Raw genomic sequence first — 21,594 nt, 5'->3', positions numbered from 1 at the left:
AGGCCGGTACTCAGTCTACTGAGCCACACCAGCTAGGGCTCTATGTGGTTTTTTAAAGCAGCATCTCACTTCTTGGTATCAGAATTTTAGTCTACCTGGGCTGCCCTAACAAAAATACCATAGACTGAGTGGCTTGGACAAGAAATTTATTTTCACAATTCAGAACGGTGGCCAAATCCAAGGTACAAGTGCTGGTCTGTTTGGTTTCTGGTGCGAGCTCTCACTGGCTTGCAAACAGCCACCCTCTCACTATATCCTCACATGGTGGAAAGACAGAAATTATCCTAGTGCCTCTTCTTAGGTCACTAATCCCATCATTAGGGTCTCCTTGACCTGAGCCAGCCCTAATTATCTCCCAAAGATCCCACGTCCAAATACTATCACACTGGGATGTAGGCTTCAGCATAAGAATATTAGAGGGATGCAGGAATTCAGTCCACAACATCCACTAAAGGAACCAGGTGTGATACGGCCAATTCCAGGATTGGGGCAGAGAACATACAGTGGTGGGCAAAAGTAGATACACAGTTGTGAATATGCAAAAGTTTATTCTTTAAAAAAATTGTATTTAATGATTTTAGAGAAAAGGAGAGAGAGGAAAGAACAAATCATGAACCTGCTGTCCGTTCACTGGTTGACTCTATGTGCCCTGATGGGGATGGAACCTGCAACCTTAGCCTGTGGGGACCATGCTCCAAACAACTGAGCTACCTGGCCAGGGAGTTTCTTCTTTTATTTTTACTTATGATTGTATTATTTTCCATACAAAGAACAGTCAACTTACTTTTACCATACAAAATGAGCCCAGAATACCTTGTACCAGAAAATAAGAAAGTGCTCAAAGGCTGGTTGAGGATGAGTCATTGATTGGAGTGGCTCCCGCTAGACAAATTTGAACATCAAAATAAGTAATTATAGTAATGGATTATAACCCATCATGAAATAACCATATGGCTATGTAAATACAATGTATAGATAATAGATAAAGTAACAAATTGAAGTGTGATGTAAAATGAGGTATTTACATGGTTTCAAAGTGCATCCCCACAAAACATTACTTAGAAAGGGGGAGTTTTTATAGTGGAAAAATCTGGAAGATGCCACCTTAATCTAATGATCAAAGTTATTAATGAGGCAAATTTCACGTAATAGGGTCAATGAGAAAAACACTGTATCATCTCTGTAATGCTCCTCTCAAAGATGCATTCTACAATATAACTGGCAAGTAAATTTTCAAAAGTGGCAGGGTCATGAAAATCAACGTTCCATCCTGAAAGGATTAAACAGAACGACGACTAAATGCAACCTGTGATTTGGAACTGGTTGCTTCCGACCTTAACTCTTCACTCGCTTTTTGAAAGGGTCCAAGTCATGGTAGCAGGTTCCTTCGCCTCTACCGGATGCAAGGGCGGCCGGGAAAAGGGGCGGCATCAGGCGGCCAGGGTAAGCACTTCCGCTCGCGTGTCGCTAGCAACCAATCGGCCTCTGATCCTCCACCCCTTCCGCTCTAGGGAAACGCCAGCTCCCCCAGCGTTTTCCGGCGGGAGATGTGCTTCTCCTTATCATGGTGAGTTGGCCGGGGCTTGAGGGTTTCTGTGGTAGGTAATGTCTCGTACTCTCTTGTCCGGAAGCGGCCTTGAAATGCCTGAGCTGTCCAGAGGAGGGGTCGTCGGAGTGGTGCTCGGGTCCCCGCGGGAGAAGCGGCTGGAAACCGAAAGATCTCCCCCAGAGCTCTGATCCTCATCTTGTTCCTTTGCCGGCCGTGATCCCGGGCCCGCTCCTGGCCGAGCTTTTAGCTCAGGCGAGTTGATGGCTTCCCCCGGCCGAGATTCCTTCCTATAGACATTAAGCCTTTGCCGGCATCAGCGGCTACAGCAACATCTGAAAACAAGTGCACAGCAGCAACGACCGTAATAGTAATGTTTATAGCAGCGACGCTAACGCTGCCGTTAATAAAGAGGGTTTACGAGTAGGGTATTGAGGCGGACACACACTCTGCAACTTGACTTCTTCATTGAGTGCCAGATAGCCTGATTAGCCAGCAACTTTCAGAAAGCCAGTGACTGGAGAAAGTCAAGGTGTTGGTAGAGCATCTTATGGCTGCTTTATTTTGTGATTGTAGAGTCCCGCTGTACCTTACGACCTGGGTGATGTGGTATGAAACCTAAATTTTGTTAGGGATTTGTCATTTTATGCTTGTAGAAATCAAGGATATAGTTCTCTGGATTTTATCTAAAATAAGCAGTTGGTTGTGATTTCAGTGTCAAAAAAGTACAGATCATTTTATTAAAAAAGTAATAATAATAATGGATGTAGGTAACCTGTATGTGGGGAAAGGACCACATTTCTGTGCCTAAGTCATTGTCACTCTTAAAATTTTTTCCTTGAACGTATATGGTTGGAAAAATGTTATTCACATGCTCTATCTTTTGTAAATTTTCTGTAATCCGTCCTTATGCACAGAAAGTGGGTAAAGGTTACCTTTTGGCCTCTGGTTACGCTCTTCTTCAAAACATTCACTATTGTGCAGCCAGAGTTAAATTTATAAAACTTGACTCTGCCACTCCCATGCTTAAAGTTCAGTTTTTTTCTGTAGTCCTCAGGATAAAGTCCTGTTTAGCATGGTCTACAAAGCCATCTGTAGTGAAACTTATCTTTACAGCCTCTTTCTACACATTCATACATTCATATTCCAGGCAGAGTGAGTAGCTAGCAGATCTGCTTCAGCAATTAGGCCTTTGCACCTAATTTGTACATGCTATTTTATCTGCCAAAGTCGTTCTCCATCTCCTTATCAGTATAACCCTTACGTGTTCTTTCTTCTCTTTCATGAGCCTTTCTGCCATGTGTCAAGATCATGTTAGGTGCCTCCTTTATGTTTCCAGGATAACTTGGGGCTTTATACCAGTCATATCTATAACCCTTAACCAGACTATGTTAAAATTGGGTATTTATTGTACTTTCTCACTTCCTAGACTGTAAGCTCTTTGAGAGCAGGACCTATGTTTTCACTGTTATTCCCAGAGCCTTGTACAGAGCCTGGTCCAGAGGAAGTTTTCAATAAATATTTGTTTTATAAAACACTGAGTAAATAACTATGACACTAAATTTTTATGCTTGATACAGCAATATAGGGAAATGGGCGCATTTCAGGTTTATTTTTTAAATTTTTGGGAAGAAAGATTTTATGAGTTCCCTATTACGTATTGTTTAAGAATATGTATGCAAAGCACAGTGCTATCTAAGAAAATGTAAAGGAATTATAACCCTTGTCATTAGTGGCGTTACTGAAAAATTGACTTCCAAGATGATGAGATGAAGGGTATCCCATGATTAGGTTACAAAGTAAGCATTTAGAAAAACACTATAGTTTGAAATAACCTAGGAATGCTTCATGTAGGAAGTGAAACATGCAAGTGAGTACTTCCTGACCTACTCTGATACTGTTAATCTACTATTCATTACTCAGGTAGCTTGCTTAGTGTTACAGGCTATTAAGAGCTTGGGGTAGAAAGTCTGGCCTTTGCACTCTAGAGAGTCATACTCATCAGACACAGGTATACCAGTCTAGTTGGAGTTGATTCCTATCCTAGAGCAAGAGATAAAACCAAAAAGAAACAGGTTAAATCATTGAAAATTTTGACTTCGAGATTATAAAATTTTGAGTTCATCGTAATAGCAATGGAGAGTCAATATAATTTTGGAAAGAGTAACATGAATGTTAGGATTTTTGTTTTATTTTCAATATCAGATTGGTGTTAGAATGGCCCCCTGCCTTTTAGAAACCCCTTATTGTCTTAACTTGAAACTTAACAAATAATTGAAAGTAGGCTGAAGTTAAAAGGTATCCAGTGGTAACAGTAGGAAGCAGAATTGTCTTTGGAACCAAAATATCAGTGTTCTTTAAGAATAGAGTGTACTAATTAATACTAACATTTATTACCATCACAAAGGAAAATAGTATGTTGTTTCTTTTCCACTGAATTGGCTTAGAGCCTTAGGTTTTCACAAAACGCCCTGGTGGTAATTTGGATGCCAAAAAAGTAACACTTTTTCTGATGCTTAATTTTTACATTTTAAAGTTGGTGGGGGGTTTTTTTGCTTTATTACTTTTTTATTATGGAAAATTGCAAACATACATAAAAGAGAAAATATGAGTCCCCATGTAGCCATTATAGCCATTATTTGACCTCGACAATGCTCAACTTTCTGTTATTTTTCTAATCCCAGACTTCTAGTACTCAACCTTATATTCTGCCTTCTGAGTCTCAACACTGCAACCAGTGACATGTTTAAGCTTGGAAGAAATAAGATGTACCTTTTTATAACTACTGAGATGTTCCTAGATGCTAACTGTAGGAAAATTATGCCTCTGCTTGAATTGGATCTTTTTAAGTTTTTCACATTTTTAATCTAATAACCAGTTCACTGCTTTCTGGGGAACTTGAGTGTTTGAGTCAAATTGAACAATTTTAGTGAGGTAGAAGTGTAGTACTATTGTTAAAGCGATTGTGACCTTTACCATCTAGGAAGGTATTTTGTTAAACCTAAAACCCATATGTGGTACTTAGCAATAAAGTTATGTGACCATTAAAAGTTACGAAGGATTTTTTCCTCTAGAGACAATCACTTTGCTTTTGATTTTTTCCCCACAGCTTATCTTTCCAGGGTTTTTGTGTTTTAGGGTGTTGTCTTCCCAATGTGAAAGTATATAGTAAAATTGATCATTTTTTCCTTTGTAGCTTCTTGGTTTTATGTCCAAGACTACTTCTCCAACTCCAAGATTATAAAGTTATACATTCTTAGTTTCTTTAAGTACTCTCTAGTATATTTTAATTCTACAATGATAAAAAATTAGAATAAGCACTATAGTAAGGATCCAGTTTTACCTTTTTCCAAACATTACTTGCTGAATCACTCATGTTTTCTCCCACTGATGTTGAATATCCCACTGATGTTGAATATTGCCACAATTGTAAGCTGATTTTCCATATGTGCTTGAACTCTTTATGCTAAGGCTTTGCCACGTGGTTTCCTGACCTTGAGTAGTAAATCCCATTCCAGTCACCACTCCTTCTCTTCTCTCATTGGTAACCCTGCTGCCAGGCCCTTTCTCTGCCATCTCCATACCTTGTACTGGCAGGAGCCACAAAGTCAGGTACTTTGAATGCCTAAGAGAACTTCAGAAGCTTTATTATGTAACAGTTATCAGACCTTTCATATATAAAGCTTTGATCAGGTATATTGTAATATTTTCTTTCCAGTAGGGCTATTTAACAAACTTTGCCTTTCTGGTTCAGAATTGCCTTATCCATTTAAAAACAAAGTGTGGTCTGGAGCTAAAATGGTTGGGCTTGAATTTCTGCATAGCCATTTACTAACATTGTGCCCTTGGAAAACTTTCTATCTTCTAGGATTATTATGAGAATTAAATAGATAAATATATGTAAAGTGTCCAGGATAAGTGTTTGGCATATACTGGGCATTTAATAAATGTTAGTTATTACTATATTACAGGAACTGTGAAGAATAGATACTTTAATACTGATTTGTGTATTTTTGTTTGTTTTAAAGGGGACAATTCATCTCTTTCGAAAACCACAAAGATCTTTTTTTGGCAAGTTATTACAGGAATTTAGACTTGTTGCAGCTGACCGAAGGGTAAGTTATTTTTATTCTTTAACGTTATTTTAATTACTGCACAAACGTGGTGTTGGGAAAAAAGGTAATTTTTAAGGCAAATAGAAATGACTCTCAATCCCACCACACTGTTTTCGTTTTATGTTGGATAATTTTTTAAAGTGTGTTTTATTGATTATGCTGTTATAGTTGTCCCAATTTTTTTTCCCTTTGCCCTCCTCCGCCTGGTACCTCCCTTCCCGCCAGCAATCCCCACGCCCTGCTTAGTTCATGTCCATGGATCATGCATGTAAGTTCTTTGGCTTTTCCCTTTCCTATACTATTCTTAACCTCCCCCTGTCTATTTAGTTCCTACCAGTTATGCTTCTTGATCCCTCCACCGTTTTCCCCTTTCTTCCCCTTCCCCTCCCAGCTGACAACCTTCCAAATGATCCCCATATCCATGGTTCTTTTTCTGTTATGGTTGTTTGCTTATTTCATTTTTGTTTTTATTTTTTAGATTCAGTTGTTGATAGTTGTAAGTTTGTTGTCATTTTAATGTTCATAGTTTTGATCTTCTTTTTCTTAAATAAGTCCCTTTAACATTTCATATAATAATGGTTTGGTCGTGATGAAGTCCTATAACTTTACTTTATCTCAGAAGCACTTTATCTGCCCTTCCATTCTAAATGATAGCTTTGCTGGGTAAAATAATCTAGGCTGTAGGTCCTTGCTTTTTATCACTTTGAATACTTCTTGCCAGTTCCTTCTTACCTGCAAGGATTCTTTTGAGAAATCAGCTGACAGTCTTATGGGAACTCCTTTGCAGGTAACTAACTGCTTTTCTCTTGCTGCTTTTAAGATTCTCTCCTTATCTTAAACCTTTGGCATTTTAATTATGATATGCCTTGCTGTGGTCCTCTTTGGGTATGGGGGATAATTTTTTAATGTACAATTTTAGTACTTCGACAGTTGTTTTGCTTGGGAAGAAGGTAGGCTTTGGTTAGTTTTTATTTTAACTTTAAAGAGTCTTTTTTTTTTTTTTTTTTTTTAAGAGCCTTGCAGAAAAATTATTTTGTGATTGCCTTATGTTAGTAATTTTTTTGGAAAAATAAATGGATGTAATCTGAAGTCATATTTTCTCATTTTTTCTTAAAAGATTTTATTTATTTATTTTTAGAGAGAGGGGAAAGGACGGTAGAGAGGGAGAGAAACATCAATGTGTGGTTGCTTCTCTCACAGCCCCTGCTGGGGACCTGGCCTACAATCCAGGCCAGCGACCCTTTGGTTCACAGGCCAGCACTCAGTCCACTGAGCCACACCATCCAGGTCTGTTTTCTCATTTTTAATGTAGGCAGAGAAAATATGCTTTAAGATCATAAATAAAAAAATGTAATTGGTGTCCTTTTTGGTATTAACGTTGACCTTTTAGTTATTGTTCGTTGTTCACTGTTCTCATTCTTGCCTTAATTATACTATAAGCTCCCTAAGGGCAGTGACTCTGTCCTTTTTGGTCACTTTTTAATAAAAGTACAAAATAAGCACCCAATATATATTTGATGGTTTTTAAATAAATCCAGCTTCAATAGAATATAGTAAGTAGTAGTAATGATACTGGCCTTGCATTGTGATACTATTTTAGAGACTTCTCTTCTTTACCACTATATCTCCTGCTTCTAAAACCTTTGAATATAGTTAGAACTCGGTAATCGTAGTATTTGGAAATATCATGCCCTGAATGTTAAATTTCAAGAGCCAAGGATAGGAATTCATCTGCTTCTTGTGTAGCTAGTCCATTTAGGCTGATCTCTTGAGAACAGATAGATAGCTCTATGATGTTGGTGGGAAGTAACTCTATTGCAGAAGTGAATTCTTTAATGGTGTACTTTACTGAAGCCCAGTATACTACAGAATAAGTAGTAGGAGCAAAACTGATACAGGAATCCTGAGTTGTATAGATAATCTCGATCATAAGTTAAGTCTTAAGAGATATAGCTCTCTTATCTCTCTTCACTACTACTTCTGTCTTAGTTCTTGATGATTTCCTATTCCTGTGGAAGATTCTCGTAACTCTCAGTTTCTTACTTCCTCACCAAAAATAATCTCGTCCCTCATCCTTCCCCGCCATTCACTTCTGTGGTCCTTATCATTTATAATAACTGCAATCTAACTTCCCATTATTTCAGTTTCAGGCACTTCACTCATTAGTCATTATCACTTGACTTTCCCGTTAACTCCTTCCATTATCTCAACTCCAGTATTTCTTCAGTGTTACTAGAACCTCCAACCTATTGACTCCACCATAGTTTTACTGTTTTTCACCTCCCTTATCATCATTTGCTTACTTACACAATTTAGATTCTATGGTGCATCATTATCATTTGCTTGCATATGACTTCAGTTCTTTTCTGCTTTACTTCTATCATACTGCCTATCATATGCCCCTGGAAAATCCTTAAGTTCACTTTCTTTTCACTCTCTGTAACTGACGTACACCCAAGCAACTTAATGTACCCTGAAAGAAACACAAAAACCATGCTGACTGGTCTTACTTTAAAATCATGATCAAGTCCTGACTGGTGTAGCTCAGTTGGTTGGTCATCATCTTGCAAAGGAAAAGGTTGCCTGTTCAATTCCTGGTCAGGATACATGCCTGGGTTGTGGGTTTAGTCTCAGTCGTATGAGAGGCAACCAATTGATGTTTCTCTCCTTCTCTTTTTCCCTCCCTTCCCCTCTCTCTACAAATAAATAAATATATTCTTTTTAAAAAAATAAATAAATTTATGATCAAGCATTCCATTTGTGCTGCCTAGACTATATTTTCTTATTTCATTCAGTTTCCCATTTTCCTAAATGACTATTTCATACAATTTTCTTGCACTTCTGTCCTCAAAACTTCCAAAAATTTGTTCACCCTCACTCTAGCCTTGTGTTTCAGTATGGGGAAAAAAGTAATCAGAAGAAAACTCCCACATCCTTAACATGCCTATGGTCTTCTGTCCTGTTTCTATGAATGAACTGCCTGGTCTGCTTTATACAGCCAGTCCCTCTACTTGTTGCCTGTCAAAGACAGTGTTCCTGTAATTGTTCCCTTTGTCTCTTGCATCATTGATCCTTTTTGCACCATTCTTCTCTTTCTTGCACTAAATTACATGTTATATATTCTACTCTCAGCTACTGATGCTTTTCTTTGCTTCCTTTTATACCAAAACTACTTAAAAGAATTGTCTTTACTCTCTTTGTTCACTTTCCCTTCTCTCTTTCTCTTTTAAATATATACGAGTCTGACTCTAGTCCCCATTAATCCACAGAAACTTCTACCGCAAAGTACTAACCTCAGTGTTGCCAAAATCATTAGTCATTACCATTTCCCATCTTAGTGGACTTTCAACAACATTTAACAAAATTTGGTCGCTTCCTCCTTAAAGTGCTTCCTTCATTCATTTGGACTCTGAAACACTACTCTTGGTTTTCTTCCTACTAACTTGGCCATTATCTTTTAGTCTTCTTTGTCACTTTCATCTGTTTGATTCCTTAAGTTTTGGAGTTCTCAGTGCTTAGAGCCTTTGTTGTTTACAAAGAGCCTAGGTGTTGATACACCTAGGTGATGTTATCACTGCCACATGCTGATACCCCCATTTTATATCAATCCCTAACTTCTCTGTTGCCTCTAGAGTCCTGTATATAATGATCCTCTCAACATTTCCACTTGGATATATAATAGGTTTCTCAACTTTAGTATTGTCAAACTTAAATTTTGATTTTCTGTCTCTCTTTACTAAATGGCCACTCTATTCTTCCAAATGCTCAGGCCAGAAACCTTGGAGTCATTCTTACCCCTCTCTTTTCCTCACATCTCACATCCATTTTTAAAGTAAATCTTTCCAGCTCTATCTTCAATATAATACCCAGAATCTGCCTCCTCTAATACCTTTTTACCACCTACAAAACCACCATCATTTTTCACATGCATTATTGTAATCACATTCTAGAAGGTCCTTCTATTTCCATCCTTGCCCCATGCAGTATATTATATACATAGAGAAAACAAAATAATCTTTTAAAAATTGAAAGCTAGTTCACTTTCCATCTCATCTGGAATAAATTCCTATTCTTTTCGTGGCTTACAAAACACTGCTTGATGTAGCTTCAGACTCTCTCTCACTTGTCTCAGCTAGCTGTCCTCAGCCAGGTACTATTCTATGTCAGGGTATTTGCACTGTGGTTTCCATTTTCTCTCCCACGTGCCTGCATGCTTAGAATCTTTGCCTCTTTAACATTTCTGGTCACGTGTTACCAAAGAGGTCTTTTGTGATCATCCTATCTAGAATAGCAACTGTTCTATATCTCCCATTACTGTGTTCTTACCATACTTTATTTTTTCTTCCTTGCACTTCTCACCACCTGATCTTATATATCTTTTATTGTCAATCACCCTGCCTGGATTATAAGATTCATGTTTTACTTACCACTGTATGTCCAGTGCCTAGAAGAGTGTGTATTAAAACACAGGTTGTCTAATATTTGTTGATTTAGCAGTAGAGCTGCAGAGAGTATCATTTTCAAATTGTATGCTTAATCCTCCCTTTCTGACTGTTTTTGAATCCCTGTCCTGGCTTGGCCTCATGTTCACTTGTTTCATTTCTGTCCTCACTAGTATTAGAGTCCCTTGTCCCATTAACCTGTTATATCAGCTCTCAGGTCTCTAATATCTGTCCTTACCTCACCTGCTTCTCTGGTTTTGATCCTGAGTGTAGAGGAAGTTCCGGAACGGTGGCTATCATAAATTCATGCTGCTAATTCTTGTACTCCTCTTTGATGATTCAGTAGTATCTCACCATAACAGCTTCTGCAGATTTTCTCTGGATTTAAGGTTCCAGTCCTACTTTACCATATCCCTTAATTTTAGAAAATGGCCTTGCTGCTGCTGTTCTGGAGATTTAGAGGCTGTTAGCTCTGTGCCGCTTCACTGTCGCTTCATTCTGCCTCATAGTTTCTCCGTCCCTTCAGTCACTTTCTTACCCTTCTCACCTTTCTCAAAGGTGTTGTTCTTCTTTTCTAAACCTATACCTTCCATCTGTGTTCTAAAATGTTGTTATCCCATATCACATTTGACCTTTGCAATTTTATCTGTTGAATTTTAAGGCCTTCAAATAACTGCCTTTTCACTAATATCTTTCACCTCTACTCTCAAACAGTCATAGGTCTCCCTTGTAGGGAGTGGAGTGGAACAAAAATACACGCTTCACTTGATCTCTTCCTTTATTTTTAGAATACCCTGCCTCCTTCCTCTAATTCCTAGCTGTTTTCAAGGTGTATCTCAGGTCCCCTTTGTTCTATGAACTTCTAGGCCATGGTAATCTTTCCCTCTTATGTGGTCCTGTTGCATATGGCTTATTTGGTAAATAACCAAGTACCGTCCTTTTGGAGAGGGGGAAAGGTAACTTTAGATTCACCGATTGCTTACATTTTTGCCCCATTTGCTTTATCATTGTCTCTGTGTACATTTTTTATGGAGACAAAGTGATATTTGTGTTCATGTGTCAGAATTTATTTTCTCTTGAGTAATTCCCTTTCCAGAACTATTCTTTTACATTTGTATATTATAATAACACATTGTTTGATAATAATTTTGGTAACCTTAGAAAATGTGATACTTTGACTTTTTGAAGAACGTTATACTTATTCCTTTGAATATTAAAATATAGATTAAAGCAGCTCAAACAGATTCGGTGAGGTTTATCAGCACTGTGCAGATAAGAATGATTTTCATTTTCACAGTCCTGGAAGATACTGCTCTTTGGTGCAATAAACTTAACATGTACTGGCCTCCTGCTTATGTGGTGCAGTTCCACTAACAGTATAGGTATGTCACTGTTCTTATTTTTATTGTGTTAGTTATTAGTTTCACTTTTATTACTCTGATTTTTAATAAAGGTACAGCTTCCTTTACCTAGAATATATTTTTCTGAAATGTAACTCAAAAGATTTAAATGAGAAAAATCTATTTGAAAAGTGCCTTGAAACTATATATAAAGTTTGGCTCAATTATTAGGCTTTTTTTTTTTTTAATGAGCTATTATTTTAAAAAAAAACAACTTTAAACCTATTTGAAAAACTGAGAGTCCTTAATATGATATATTAGAAATTCAGTTTATACAGTTTATAAGTAGAATTTTGAGTTTTATTGGATTTTTTTGAAAAGGGAAATATGTAATATTTTTATTGTGGCTGGACCTCTTATATTTTTATGTAACCACTATTTTTAAAAAGATATTTATTTATTTATTTATTTATTTATTTATTTATTTATTTATGGAAAAATTGGTGTGTATGAGAATCTGTTGCCTCTTTCATGACCTGGCCCACAATCCAGGCATGTGCCCTGACTGGGAATTGAACCGGTGACCTTTCAGTTTATGGGATGACACCCAACCCACTGTGCCACACCAGTCAGGGCTATACCACTATTTTCATCCTGCTATTCAAAAAATCTATTTAAAATAGTATTCAGATATATTGTAACAGGTCTTTTGAGCACACACCAAGTTATTTTTCCAATGGAGAAATCAGGTTCTAAAGGAAGCTTTTGTACTAACCAACTTTGACTATGTATGTTAATCAGATTTACTGGATAATTGCCAACATATGAGGTTAACCCGTGATTTTTTTTTTTTTTTTGTAATGGATACCACTGGTGTGAACAATTTTGGTGATTTGCTATATTTCCTAAGAATGGATTCAGTAATATTTTAATCAATCTGTTTTGCAGCTTTAACTGCCTATACTTACCTGACCATTTTTGATCTATTTAGGTAAGTTTTTAAAAATATCCTAATGTTTTAAAGCTAATAAAGAATTTGTTGCACTGAATTTATGAAGCTTGTTTGGCTTAAAGGAAAGTAATCTGTGAAACAAGTAAAATTACCAATATAGGATACATATATAAACAATAAATTAACATATATACTGGAAGAAAGTACTCCATTTACGTAGCAACAGAACAGATAATATCCAGGCATTAGGTCAAATGCTTCAAGGGCCTACCTGTGGGAGAGTCAGCTGTGGCAAGGGAGCAGGGTCACATAACAACATGTCAATGCCAAGGCTGTGAGTTTGATCCTCAGTCAGGCCACATACAAGAATCAACCAATGGCCCTGCTGGGTTGGTTGAAATGTTCTGTACACCCAAAAGGTCGTGGGTTTGATCCCCAGTCACACATATTAGAGGCAATTGATTGATGTTTCTCTCTCTTCCCACTCCCTTCCTGTCTCTCTGAAATCAATAAACATATCCTCAGGTGAGGATTTTTTAAAAAATACAGTTTTAAAAAACAGATCAACCAATAAATGCATGCATAAGTAGAACAATAAATCAATGCTTCTCCCTCCCCTCCCTCTCTTTAAAATAAGTAATTTTTTAAAAATTAAAAAGAACATACCAGTTCCCACTGTAACTGTTGATGGAGAAACAAATGAGGGGCTAAGTAGCTAAGAAATGAGTAATTGTGAACTAGGGAGACAACCTATTGCCTCCTTGCTTCATGGGGTTTTTCATATTTCCATGTAAATGTTGCAAAATACCTTGATATCTTCAAGATCCATGATATGAGTATTTCATAAGGATGTCTTTACATTAATCACATAATTAAATTACTTGATTGGCCTAAAACCATCTGAATTGAATTACCTGAATTTCACATGTAATTTTAGAATGAATTTCCACTATACTTAAAAAATGAACATAATTTTATCCCATCCCGAATGTTGTCAAGGTGTATGAATATTTAACTTAACTTTTATCAAAGATTAAATAAAGTTTAAGAAAGTTAAATTTTACTGTCTGTGCCGAGAATGAAATAGATTACATTATTATTACTGTCATTTTTTGCATGCTCAGTTATGGAAACTAGTTAGGGTGGATAACTCACTGAGCAGAGAAAGTATGTGTTTAGGTCCTGTTTAACCAACCTGATGATATATCACAACCTTTTTCAGCTTCTACACATGTTGAAACTGTCACATATTAGGATGCTCATTGTAAATAGATTATAAATTATTACGTAAGTTATTGTTAATTTATTCTGAATAAATACTGATAACTTTCAGCATCTTAGGAATTCTGAAAACTTAATTTCTTCCTCCGTGTTTTCTTCTAGCTGTAGATCTAATGCTAAATTTATTTTCCTTTTTGCTTAGTTTAATGACGTGTTTAATAAGTTACTGGGTAATGATGAGGAAACCTAGCCCTGTCTATTCATTTGGGTAAGTTCAAATTAGTTTATTTTCTGCTTACTTATTGCAATGAAAGTAATAATTATATAAGGCAATAAAGAGCTGGCCAGAGTAGTTCTAGAAAACAAATGCCTGATTAGTGGGATAATCAAATAGTGAAAGTAAATAGAAAAGGAACTTCCAAGTGGATTTAGATAAGAAACATGAATATTTACATTTGTCATACTAAAATAAAATGTCCACATTATGTTATTTTCTATTTTATAAAACAAACATTAACATAATAATTTCAAATTAAGTTCTTTCGTGTTTTGGGAATCTCATTTTATAGAAAATACAGAGAATTTTCATGTAAGTGTATCTTCTAGATGTTAAAGTAAATTGATATATCTTAACATAAATGCAGTGGTAGAGATGGACTTTTACTTTAAGACTGGATTTTTTATAGCAATGGACTAACAAGGAATTTGAGATTTATGTTTCTGTAGTTTTAGAAAATACTGAGAGTTGAAAGATAGTCTTTTGTATTAGAGGTATTTAAAGACATGTACTAGAAAACTGTGAGTTCCTTTCAGCTTCAAGGAAACAACTTGAAAGAATTTTACATTGCTGAAGAAACTCCTGGACTAAACGTACCCTTCTTCTGCACCATGCCATTCATTGGGATTATGTTTCTTGAACAAAATTTAGGAGAATCCTTTGTTTGTTTTTTGGATTTTTTTTTTAACTTAAACTGTGGGACAAGGTAAACATTAGATGTTAATGCAAAATGAAGATGTAAGTGTCGCTGAAATTTGATAGTGTTGGACTGTTACTGTGACAATCAGTTGTCAGGTACAGATCTCTGTATGTGAGAATCTGTGACTCTGTGTCAAGGCTTCCAGTTTTTAAGTGACAAATCCAACTCAGAACTAGTTTGGGGAAAAAAGTGGGGACTGTGGTAGTTGAGTAACCACAATGAGGGAAGACTGAGCTAACTGGAATAGTGTCTAGAATCCTCAGGACATTGTCTTTCTCTTACTTCTCAGGCCCGCTTTTCTCTGCATTTCATGCTCGGTTTCTCAGCGCACTTTCTTCCACTCTCCTGAAATGATAACTCCCAGCCAGACCTTAACTCATACCTTTTTACCTTCATCCGAGAAAGGAAAAGACTTCCTTAGCTGTGGTTCAGAAAAACATGAGAAAGAACAGTTGATCTGTCCAGGTTGTAGCAGGTGCTAGTCTTTGAATCAGTTACTGTGGCCAGGAGACAAGGTCAAGCAAGGACATGACAGCTTCCATTTTGGCCCTCTTGCTTACAGTGAATGGTAAAGGAGGGAGCAATTAAACAATAAAATTAAGCATTCAAATGTAATTGTAATCAGTCACATAGCTTGAAATATCTATATTTAGTATTTCCAAAATCTAGTTTTTCAGCTCTGAGACCTGTTTTCATTTTAGACTACCTTCTTGACAGCTTCACGGAGATGTCTAATTAGCATCTTGGGCTCAAGCCAGAATTCTTGTTTTCTACCCCGAAAACCTGTTTCTCTTCAGTTTTTCCATCTTAGGAAATACACCAACACTCAGTTGCTAAAGCAGAAAATTCTAGACATTATCCTTGGATTATTCTCTCACTATCCTCCTCTGTTCATCAGCAGGTTATGTCAGAGGTAAACTAAAACACATCCAGAGTCTGCTCGGCCCCCATTTCTATCTGCAATAGTATCATCCTAATCAGTTCTTGCCTTAACCAATAGTCATCATCCTAACTGGCCCCCATGCTTCTCCTCTTACCCTATAGTCCATTTCTCCATAAATTAGAGGTTTTCCTTTCTAAACCTAAATCATGCCATCACCGTCCTCCTCAAAACCATCCGGTTGTTTCCCATCATACTTAGAATAAAGCCCTGACCCCTTTCCCTAATTTACAAATATATGAGCTGGACCGTGCCTCCTTAATCACTCACATGCCTTCAGTACCACACTGTCTTTGTGTAATTCGAACACATCTCATTCCTGGATTAAGGCCTTTGTACAAGCTCTTCTCTCTGCCTCAAATGTTCTTTACCCCATCTTTTTTTTCTTTTTTTTTTGCTAGATGTCTGGCTCTAAAGTTAATTTTTCTCTTTGTGTTTTAAGTTTGTTATCTCTCTCTTTTTAAGTGGACAAAGTAACCCTCATAAGGTGTTGGGAGATTTAAATGAAGTAATATGTTAAGCCCTTTTGCCAGTATCTAACACAATTTGAGTCAATGAAATGTTATCTGTTAATTAGATAATAATTACTATTAGAAAAATAAGAGCCATATGTGGGTCCCTGGGAATATATGTTGCATAAAAAAACATTCTTTTTAATCTGTGATGTTCATTCTAGAAACTCCATATTCTGTTCTAACAATGTTTGGCTTATAGTAAGCACATGTGTATATTGAGTGAGTGAATAAGTGAATCTAACTGTGTTCTATAAGTATTGGTTTGTGGATTGAAAGAATTATGCTGATCTAGTGAACTTTCTGTTTTCAGATTCGAAAGATTAGAAGTCCTGGCTGTATTTGCCTCCACAGTGTTGGCACAGTTGGGAGCTCTCTTTATATTAAAAGCAAGGTACATTTGTATATGATGTTACTGTCATTCTAAATTCCACCAGTACCACCTTTGGGAACAGAAAGAATTCAGTGAGAGAATTTGGTTTGTAGGGTACACAACTTAAGAGCAGTGCTGGAGTTTTGATAGTACAACTTCTTCATATTTCAGACTTTTCTCCCTTTTTTTCATCCCATTTTATTACCTTCTTTGAAGCTACTAAATCCAATTATAGGTAGGTATGAGTGAAAGGGATTTAGTGAGATATGCTGTAATGCTCAGTACTACAAACCCATTGAAACGAGTTTGGTAGAGAAAGATTAACATTAACATCAAGGATAATCTGTGAGTTTCCTTACCTTATCACTGCTGATAACCAACAGCTGGTGATATTAAAGATTTTGTGAATTTTTTAAATTAACTATATGTTTAATAAAACTTTTTAATTTTATAACTTATAGGACTTATTTAATACATATTTCTTTCGTTTAGTGCAGAACGCTTTTTGGAGCAGCCCGAGATACACACGTAAGATTTTCGCTTTTGACATAGCATCTAATCACTGTTAAGTTTAGTTCCAAGACTTAAGTGGTGTGTTATTAAATACCTACTACTTTGGCCAACATCAGAGTTGCGGCAGTATGCATTTCAGCGATATTTCACAAACAAAATCTCCAAATCCCAAGACTCCTCTTCATCCTGGTATGTTCCCTTACGCTGCAGGTGAAGGCTTCTCTGCCCTGGCTTCAGGTCCCTCGTTTCCAGGCCCAGGTCAACACACTGAGCCAGCCCCATTTGCTCTTCTATAATTTAGAATTTGATTCTTAAAATCTTTTAGTAGCACCTGCAGAAAAGATGGGATTGTTATTATCTTCCATATAGTTGCCAACTGGATGGACTTCACCTAATTTGGTCTGTTTAACTCAGGACATTCTGACCTGTCCAGTGTACTATAAACCAAATACCATTAGCATTTATACAAATTTATAACAGCAGTTACCTGGAGAAAGGTAATGTTAAGGCTAAGAGTCTTTTTTTGTCCTGTGGAAGGTGGAGCAACAGAAGACAGGACATGGGTTACAGGGCTAGACACTAAGTTCAGATTCTGGCTCTGCTGATGCCAAATCATAGAAGCAGACCACTCTGCCTTCCCTTCTCTTTCTTGGTCTCTCTGCACGCTGAAATCACATGTTGATAATGTCAAGAAAAAAAAATGCTGAATGTTACTGTTGTTCTTTTGTAGGGGAAGATTATTAGTCGGTACTTTTGTGGCTCTTTCTTTCAACCTGTTCACAATGCTTTCTATTCGGAATAAACCTTTTGCTTATGTCTCTGAAGGTATGTATTTTGTCATTAATAAAAAATTTAATTAATCTCTCATAAAAACAAGTCTTTTGTTTATTTCATTAACTTATAAATTAATGAGAAAATATACTTCAAAGAGAAAAGAGAACTACTCCAAAGGCTTTCAGAGTCTTTGAGGAGACAGGTAAAAAACAAAATCTAATTAGTTCAAGCTTTATTAGTTAAAAACAGGTAAGACTGACAAATTAAATCAGATGAAAAATTACATTTACCAAATATCACAGATGAGATTTTAGATGGATAACCTACCTTCAAAAAGGCTATTGCAAGCATTTTAGAAGCATCAGGATAGTTAGAATAGTTGATGTGTTCGTTGAAAATAATTGAATTCTGTTAAATAAGTTCCCAGGTACTTCTATTTGGCTATGGTGGGTGGGCATGTATTTGAAAGTAGTGAAACTTTTTTCTTTTGAAGTATTCTTTTATTTTCAAGTCTTTAAAAATACAGACTGATTTTTTTACTGCAGAGGTCTAACCCACAAAGGGTTAACCACTGATTGATGAAGAAGTGAGGTAGAAACAAAAGTGGGTTGTGGGCACAGGCCTACATTTTGAAGCAGAGATAGTAAAGGCTCTTTTTAGGTCTCACAGACTTGAACACCAGGGCAGTCAAGAGAAGAAAACTCTTCGAAATGCCCATTCAAGTTTAAACAACTTCATGAGTGTTGTGAAATAGGAGTTATATTTGTATGGGTGAGAGTTAAGAATTGACTGCATGAACTCGAAAATTTAAATGACACTGTGATGACCAGAATTATTTTGAAAAAATTTGTGTTATTAAAATAGTATAATTCTCACGCCAGAAATTTTTAAGATGCAGAGATTTAGAAACAATATCTCTCTGTAAAGATCAGAAAGATAAAAGAAGAAAAAGAACACTGATACTATCATGCCCCTGAAATAACATGTGATAACCTATTTTACCCTTTTATTTTTTTTATGCGCATATGCATAGGTTTGCATACTTAATATTCTGTAGATTTACAACTTGATGTCATTTCCTCCCGTTAACAGTATCTGTAGGATTACCTCATTAAATACTCTTCAAAAAAAATGCTTCCCTGCTTTTTGGGACATTGATTTAACCTATTTAAGAAACAAAAAGACTCAGAAAGAACCTTTGACCCCTACCCCTTTCCTGCCTTAAAGATTCAGACTGAGAAACCTACTTTCAGAAGGAGAGTTTAGGATGTCACTTTAGTCTAATTTGAATTGAGTAGGGTAAATAAGAAGGACTCAGGCCAGAAGTTTTGTAGCTAAATACCCTCTGTGTCTCATTGTTTCAAAGTTGCCTAGCAAGGATTTACCTAGCAGGTATGTTCTGCTCTTCCTCAACTACCTGTAGAGTGCCCATTCTCACTTCTGAAATGTAATACCCCATTTTCCCCCTTTCTACTTTGTCCAAAAATGTTTTATATACCCAGTGTTGCATTGCTATGTTTAGAATTTCCATGGATTTACTGAATCTGTGTGAATTCCCCGTGCACATGTATTAAACTTTCATTTTTCTCCTGTTAAAAAGAAAAAAGTGCTTTCATAATATTTTGTCATATGAATATTTTTAAACATTAGTTTATTCTTATACACTTCCAGCTTTTTTGCAGGTAATCCTCTATCAGCTTCTTTGTGTTAAATTTCTTGTATGGATTTATGATTCTCCTTTAGGATAATTTCCCAGAGGAGAAATTAGATATGGTTTGAAAATACAAGATTTTTAAAGGCTTTGATATATTCTGCAAAATTTAGTTCCAGAAAGGTTATTTAGTTTGTATTTCATTAGTTGGAAATGAAAGTTCCCAGAAACGTAAGATTTGTGACATTAGCTGAAATTTGAGTGCAGAATAGTATCTGCCAGGCATTGTGCTAAATGCTTTACATAGACTCACCCATTTAATTCTCCCTATAACCATATGAGGAAAATGATTTTATTATCCCCATTTTACACTGAAGCACTGACACATTAAGTCAGTTGCTCCAGGCCACACCCAGTTAAGGGCAGAGATGGAATCTGAAGTCAGGTATTCTGGCACCTGAGGCTACTCTTAGCTGTTCTACTCTCCTGGCTTCTGTGTAAGTCTTGTAGATTTTTTTTTTTAATCAAAGTACACATTAAAAAAATGAATATTCCCAGCACTCTAGGATAAATATAAAAGGACACTTGAGCCTGGAGGCTACTTGTCCAGGGCCAGTTAACTAGTAGGGGTCTTTGGATGTAGCCAGGTCCCACCTGGCCTTTCTGAGAGCTGAAGGAATTGATAATTGTTGTACGTAACCATTCTCAGCACACTGGTTAGGGAGCTCTGCTTTACAGTAAAAGAGCCTTTAAAACTTCAAGTGAATAGTAAAAATGATAAGTATAAGTTCACTAATTACTTCAGGTCAACTATATATTGTTGAAACGTTTTGCTTTAATATCTAAAAGGCATAAAAAATGAAAAAGTTCTATATTTGAGGGGTAACGTCCTTTTGTAATGTTATGTGGATTGTTGCCAAACTTTTTTGAAAATTAAAGAAATCAAGTATTTCTGGTAGTGATTTTTTTCTCCGAAATAGATAATTTAAGTCTTTTCTTCTTAAAGCTGCTAGTACGAGTTGGCTTCAAGAACATGTAGCAGATCTTAGTCGAAGGTAAGATGTTACGGGATTTCGTGATTTTATACGTGATTTTAAAGGAATTCACAAGAGATGCATGTGTCATGGGAACTTACACAATTTATTGCTGAGGTTAAAACATGAATCTCACAAATCAGATTCTTATTCTTCCTCTCCTTTTTCTTTTTAATTCATGATACAAAAAAGACCTTTAGAACTTTGTTGCCAAATCCTCTTTGTTTTCTTTAAAAGTTATATAATACTAAAATACAAGTCACCCTTTACAAGATTTTCATCAGTATCACATGAGTTCTGCTGACAAATACTATTTTTGTTTGTTTTACTCATAGTGTGTGTGGAATTATTCCAGGACTGAGCAGTATCTTCCTTCCCCGAATGAATCCATTTGTCCTGATTGATCTTGCTGGAGCATTTGCTCTCTGTATTACATATATGCTAATTGAAATTAAGTAAGTATTTTTTTGTCTCTGTCAAGTGTTTCTATTCCTGGGGCCTGCCCATTAAGGGCATCAGCGGGATGGATGAGGGTTAAGCTTATAGCATGTTTGCTTATGACCTGCGTAACTTTGGTCATGTCTTGTCTTCAAGTGTCTTCATCTGAAAAAAGAAAGGGGGTTGTATTCAATAAGTATTTTTCACTACAATCTATAATGTCAAATTAATTCCCATATGCTGACCTGATGAGTGAAACGGAAGAGGACAGTAAAAGAGAAATAAGCAACAGCTTGCTATACCTGAGAGAGGGAAGAGAAGAGGAAGTAGGTGTGAAGCAATTCAAAATAGCAAGCCTTTTAGGAAATAGACTTTACAGCTGCTCTAAGCTTAACATTTTATGACATATAATTCTTTGACTGCCTGCCCTTTAAATATTAGTGTTAATTGAAATCTGTGCTTAAATTATTCTTTTTGCTGTTTCATTTACTCTCCTAAGAGATCACATACAATTATTCCTTTTTATTTACTACTTCTGTATATATCCAAAACCTTTATTTCTAGCCTGGATCTATACCGAATTCAAAAGACATATCTTAATGACTTCTATTCATGTCCACTTCAGTGGAGCCTATTTTCCTCTCTCCCTTTCATCACCTTTCCCGTTTCCCCCGCCCCACACTCCTGCTTCAGGCCGCCACCGGTCTGTTCTCTGTTTCTTATGAGTTTGACTTTTTTAGATTCCAGATAGTAATGAGCTCATACA

At 36.3% G+C, this 21,594-nt stretch overlaps 1 protein-coding gene across 1 annotated transcript in view; it reads left to right on the top strand.

Moving 5' to 3' along the window:
- The first annotated feature begins 1,502 nt into the window (after positions 1-1,502).
- The window catches only part of SLC30A6 (solute carrier family 30 member 6), a 33,551-nt gene continuing 13,459 nt past the window's right edge, over positions 1,503-21,594 (top strand). Inside the window, exons 1-10 of the mRNA XM_054568155.1 lie at positions 1,503-1,567; positions 5,575-5,661; positions 11,401-11,485; positions 12,392-12,434; positions 13,819-13,884; positions 16,359-16,439; positions 16,911-16,946; positions 17,662-17,756; positions 20,363-20,411; positions 20,726-20,845. Of these exons, the coding sequence (XP_054424130.1) occupies positions 1,565-1,567; positions 5,575-5,661; positions 11,401-11,485; positions 12,392-12,434; positions 13,819-13,884; positions 16,359-16,439; positions 16,911-16,946; positions 17,662-17,756; positions 20,363-20,411; positions 20,726-20,845 (665 nt within the window). The 5' untranslated portion in view covers positions 1,503-1,564. The remainder of the gene's footprint in view (positions 1,568-5,574; positions 5,662-11,400; positions 11,486-12,391; positions 12,435-13,818; positions 13,885-16,358; positions 16,440-16,910; positions 16,947-17,661; positions 17,757-20,362; positions 20,412-20,725; positions 20,846-21,594) is intronic.

This window comes from Pteronotus mesoamericanus, unplaced genomic scaffold (assembly GCF_021234165.1).
Source record: "Pteronotus mesoamericanus isolate MK-2021 breed Mesoamerican mustached bat unplaced genomic scaffold, CSHL_Meso_final contig_101, whole genome shotgun sequence".
Lineage (NCBI taxonomy): Eukaryota > Metazoa > Chordata > Mammalia > Chiroptera > Mormoopidae > Pteronotus > Pteronotus mesoamericanus.
Note: the sequence above shows the minus strand (reverse complement) of the source record. Positions and strands in the feature narration are given on the sequence as shown.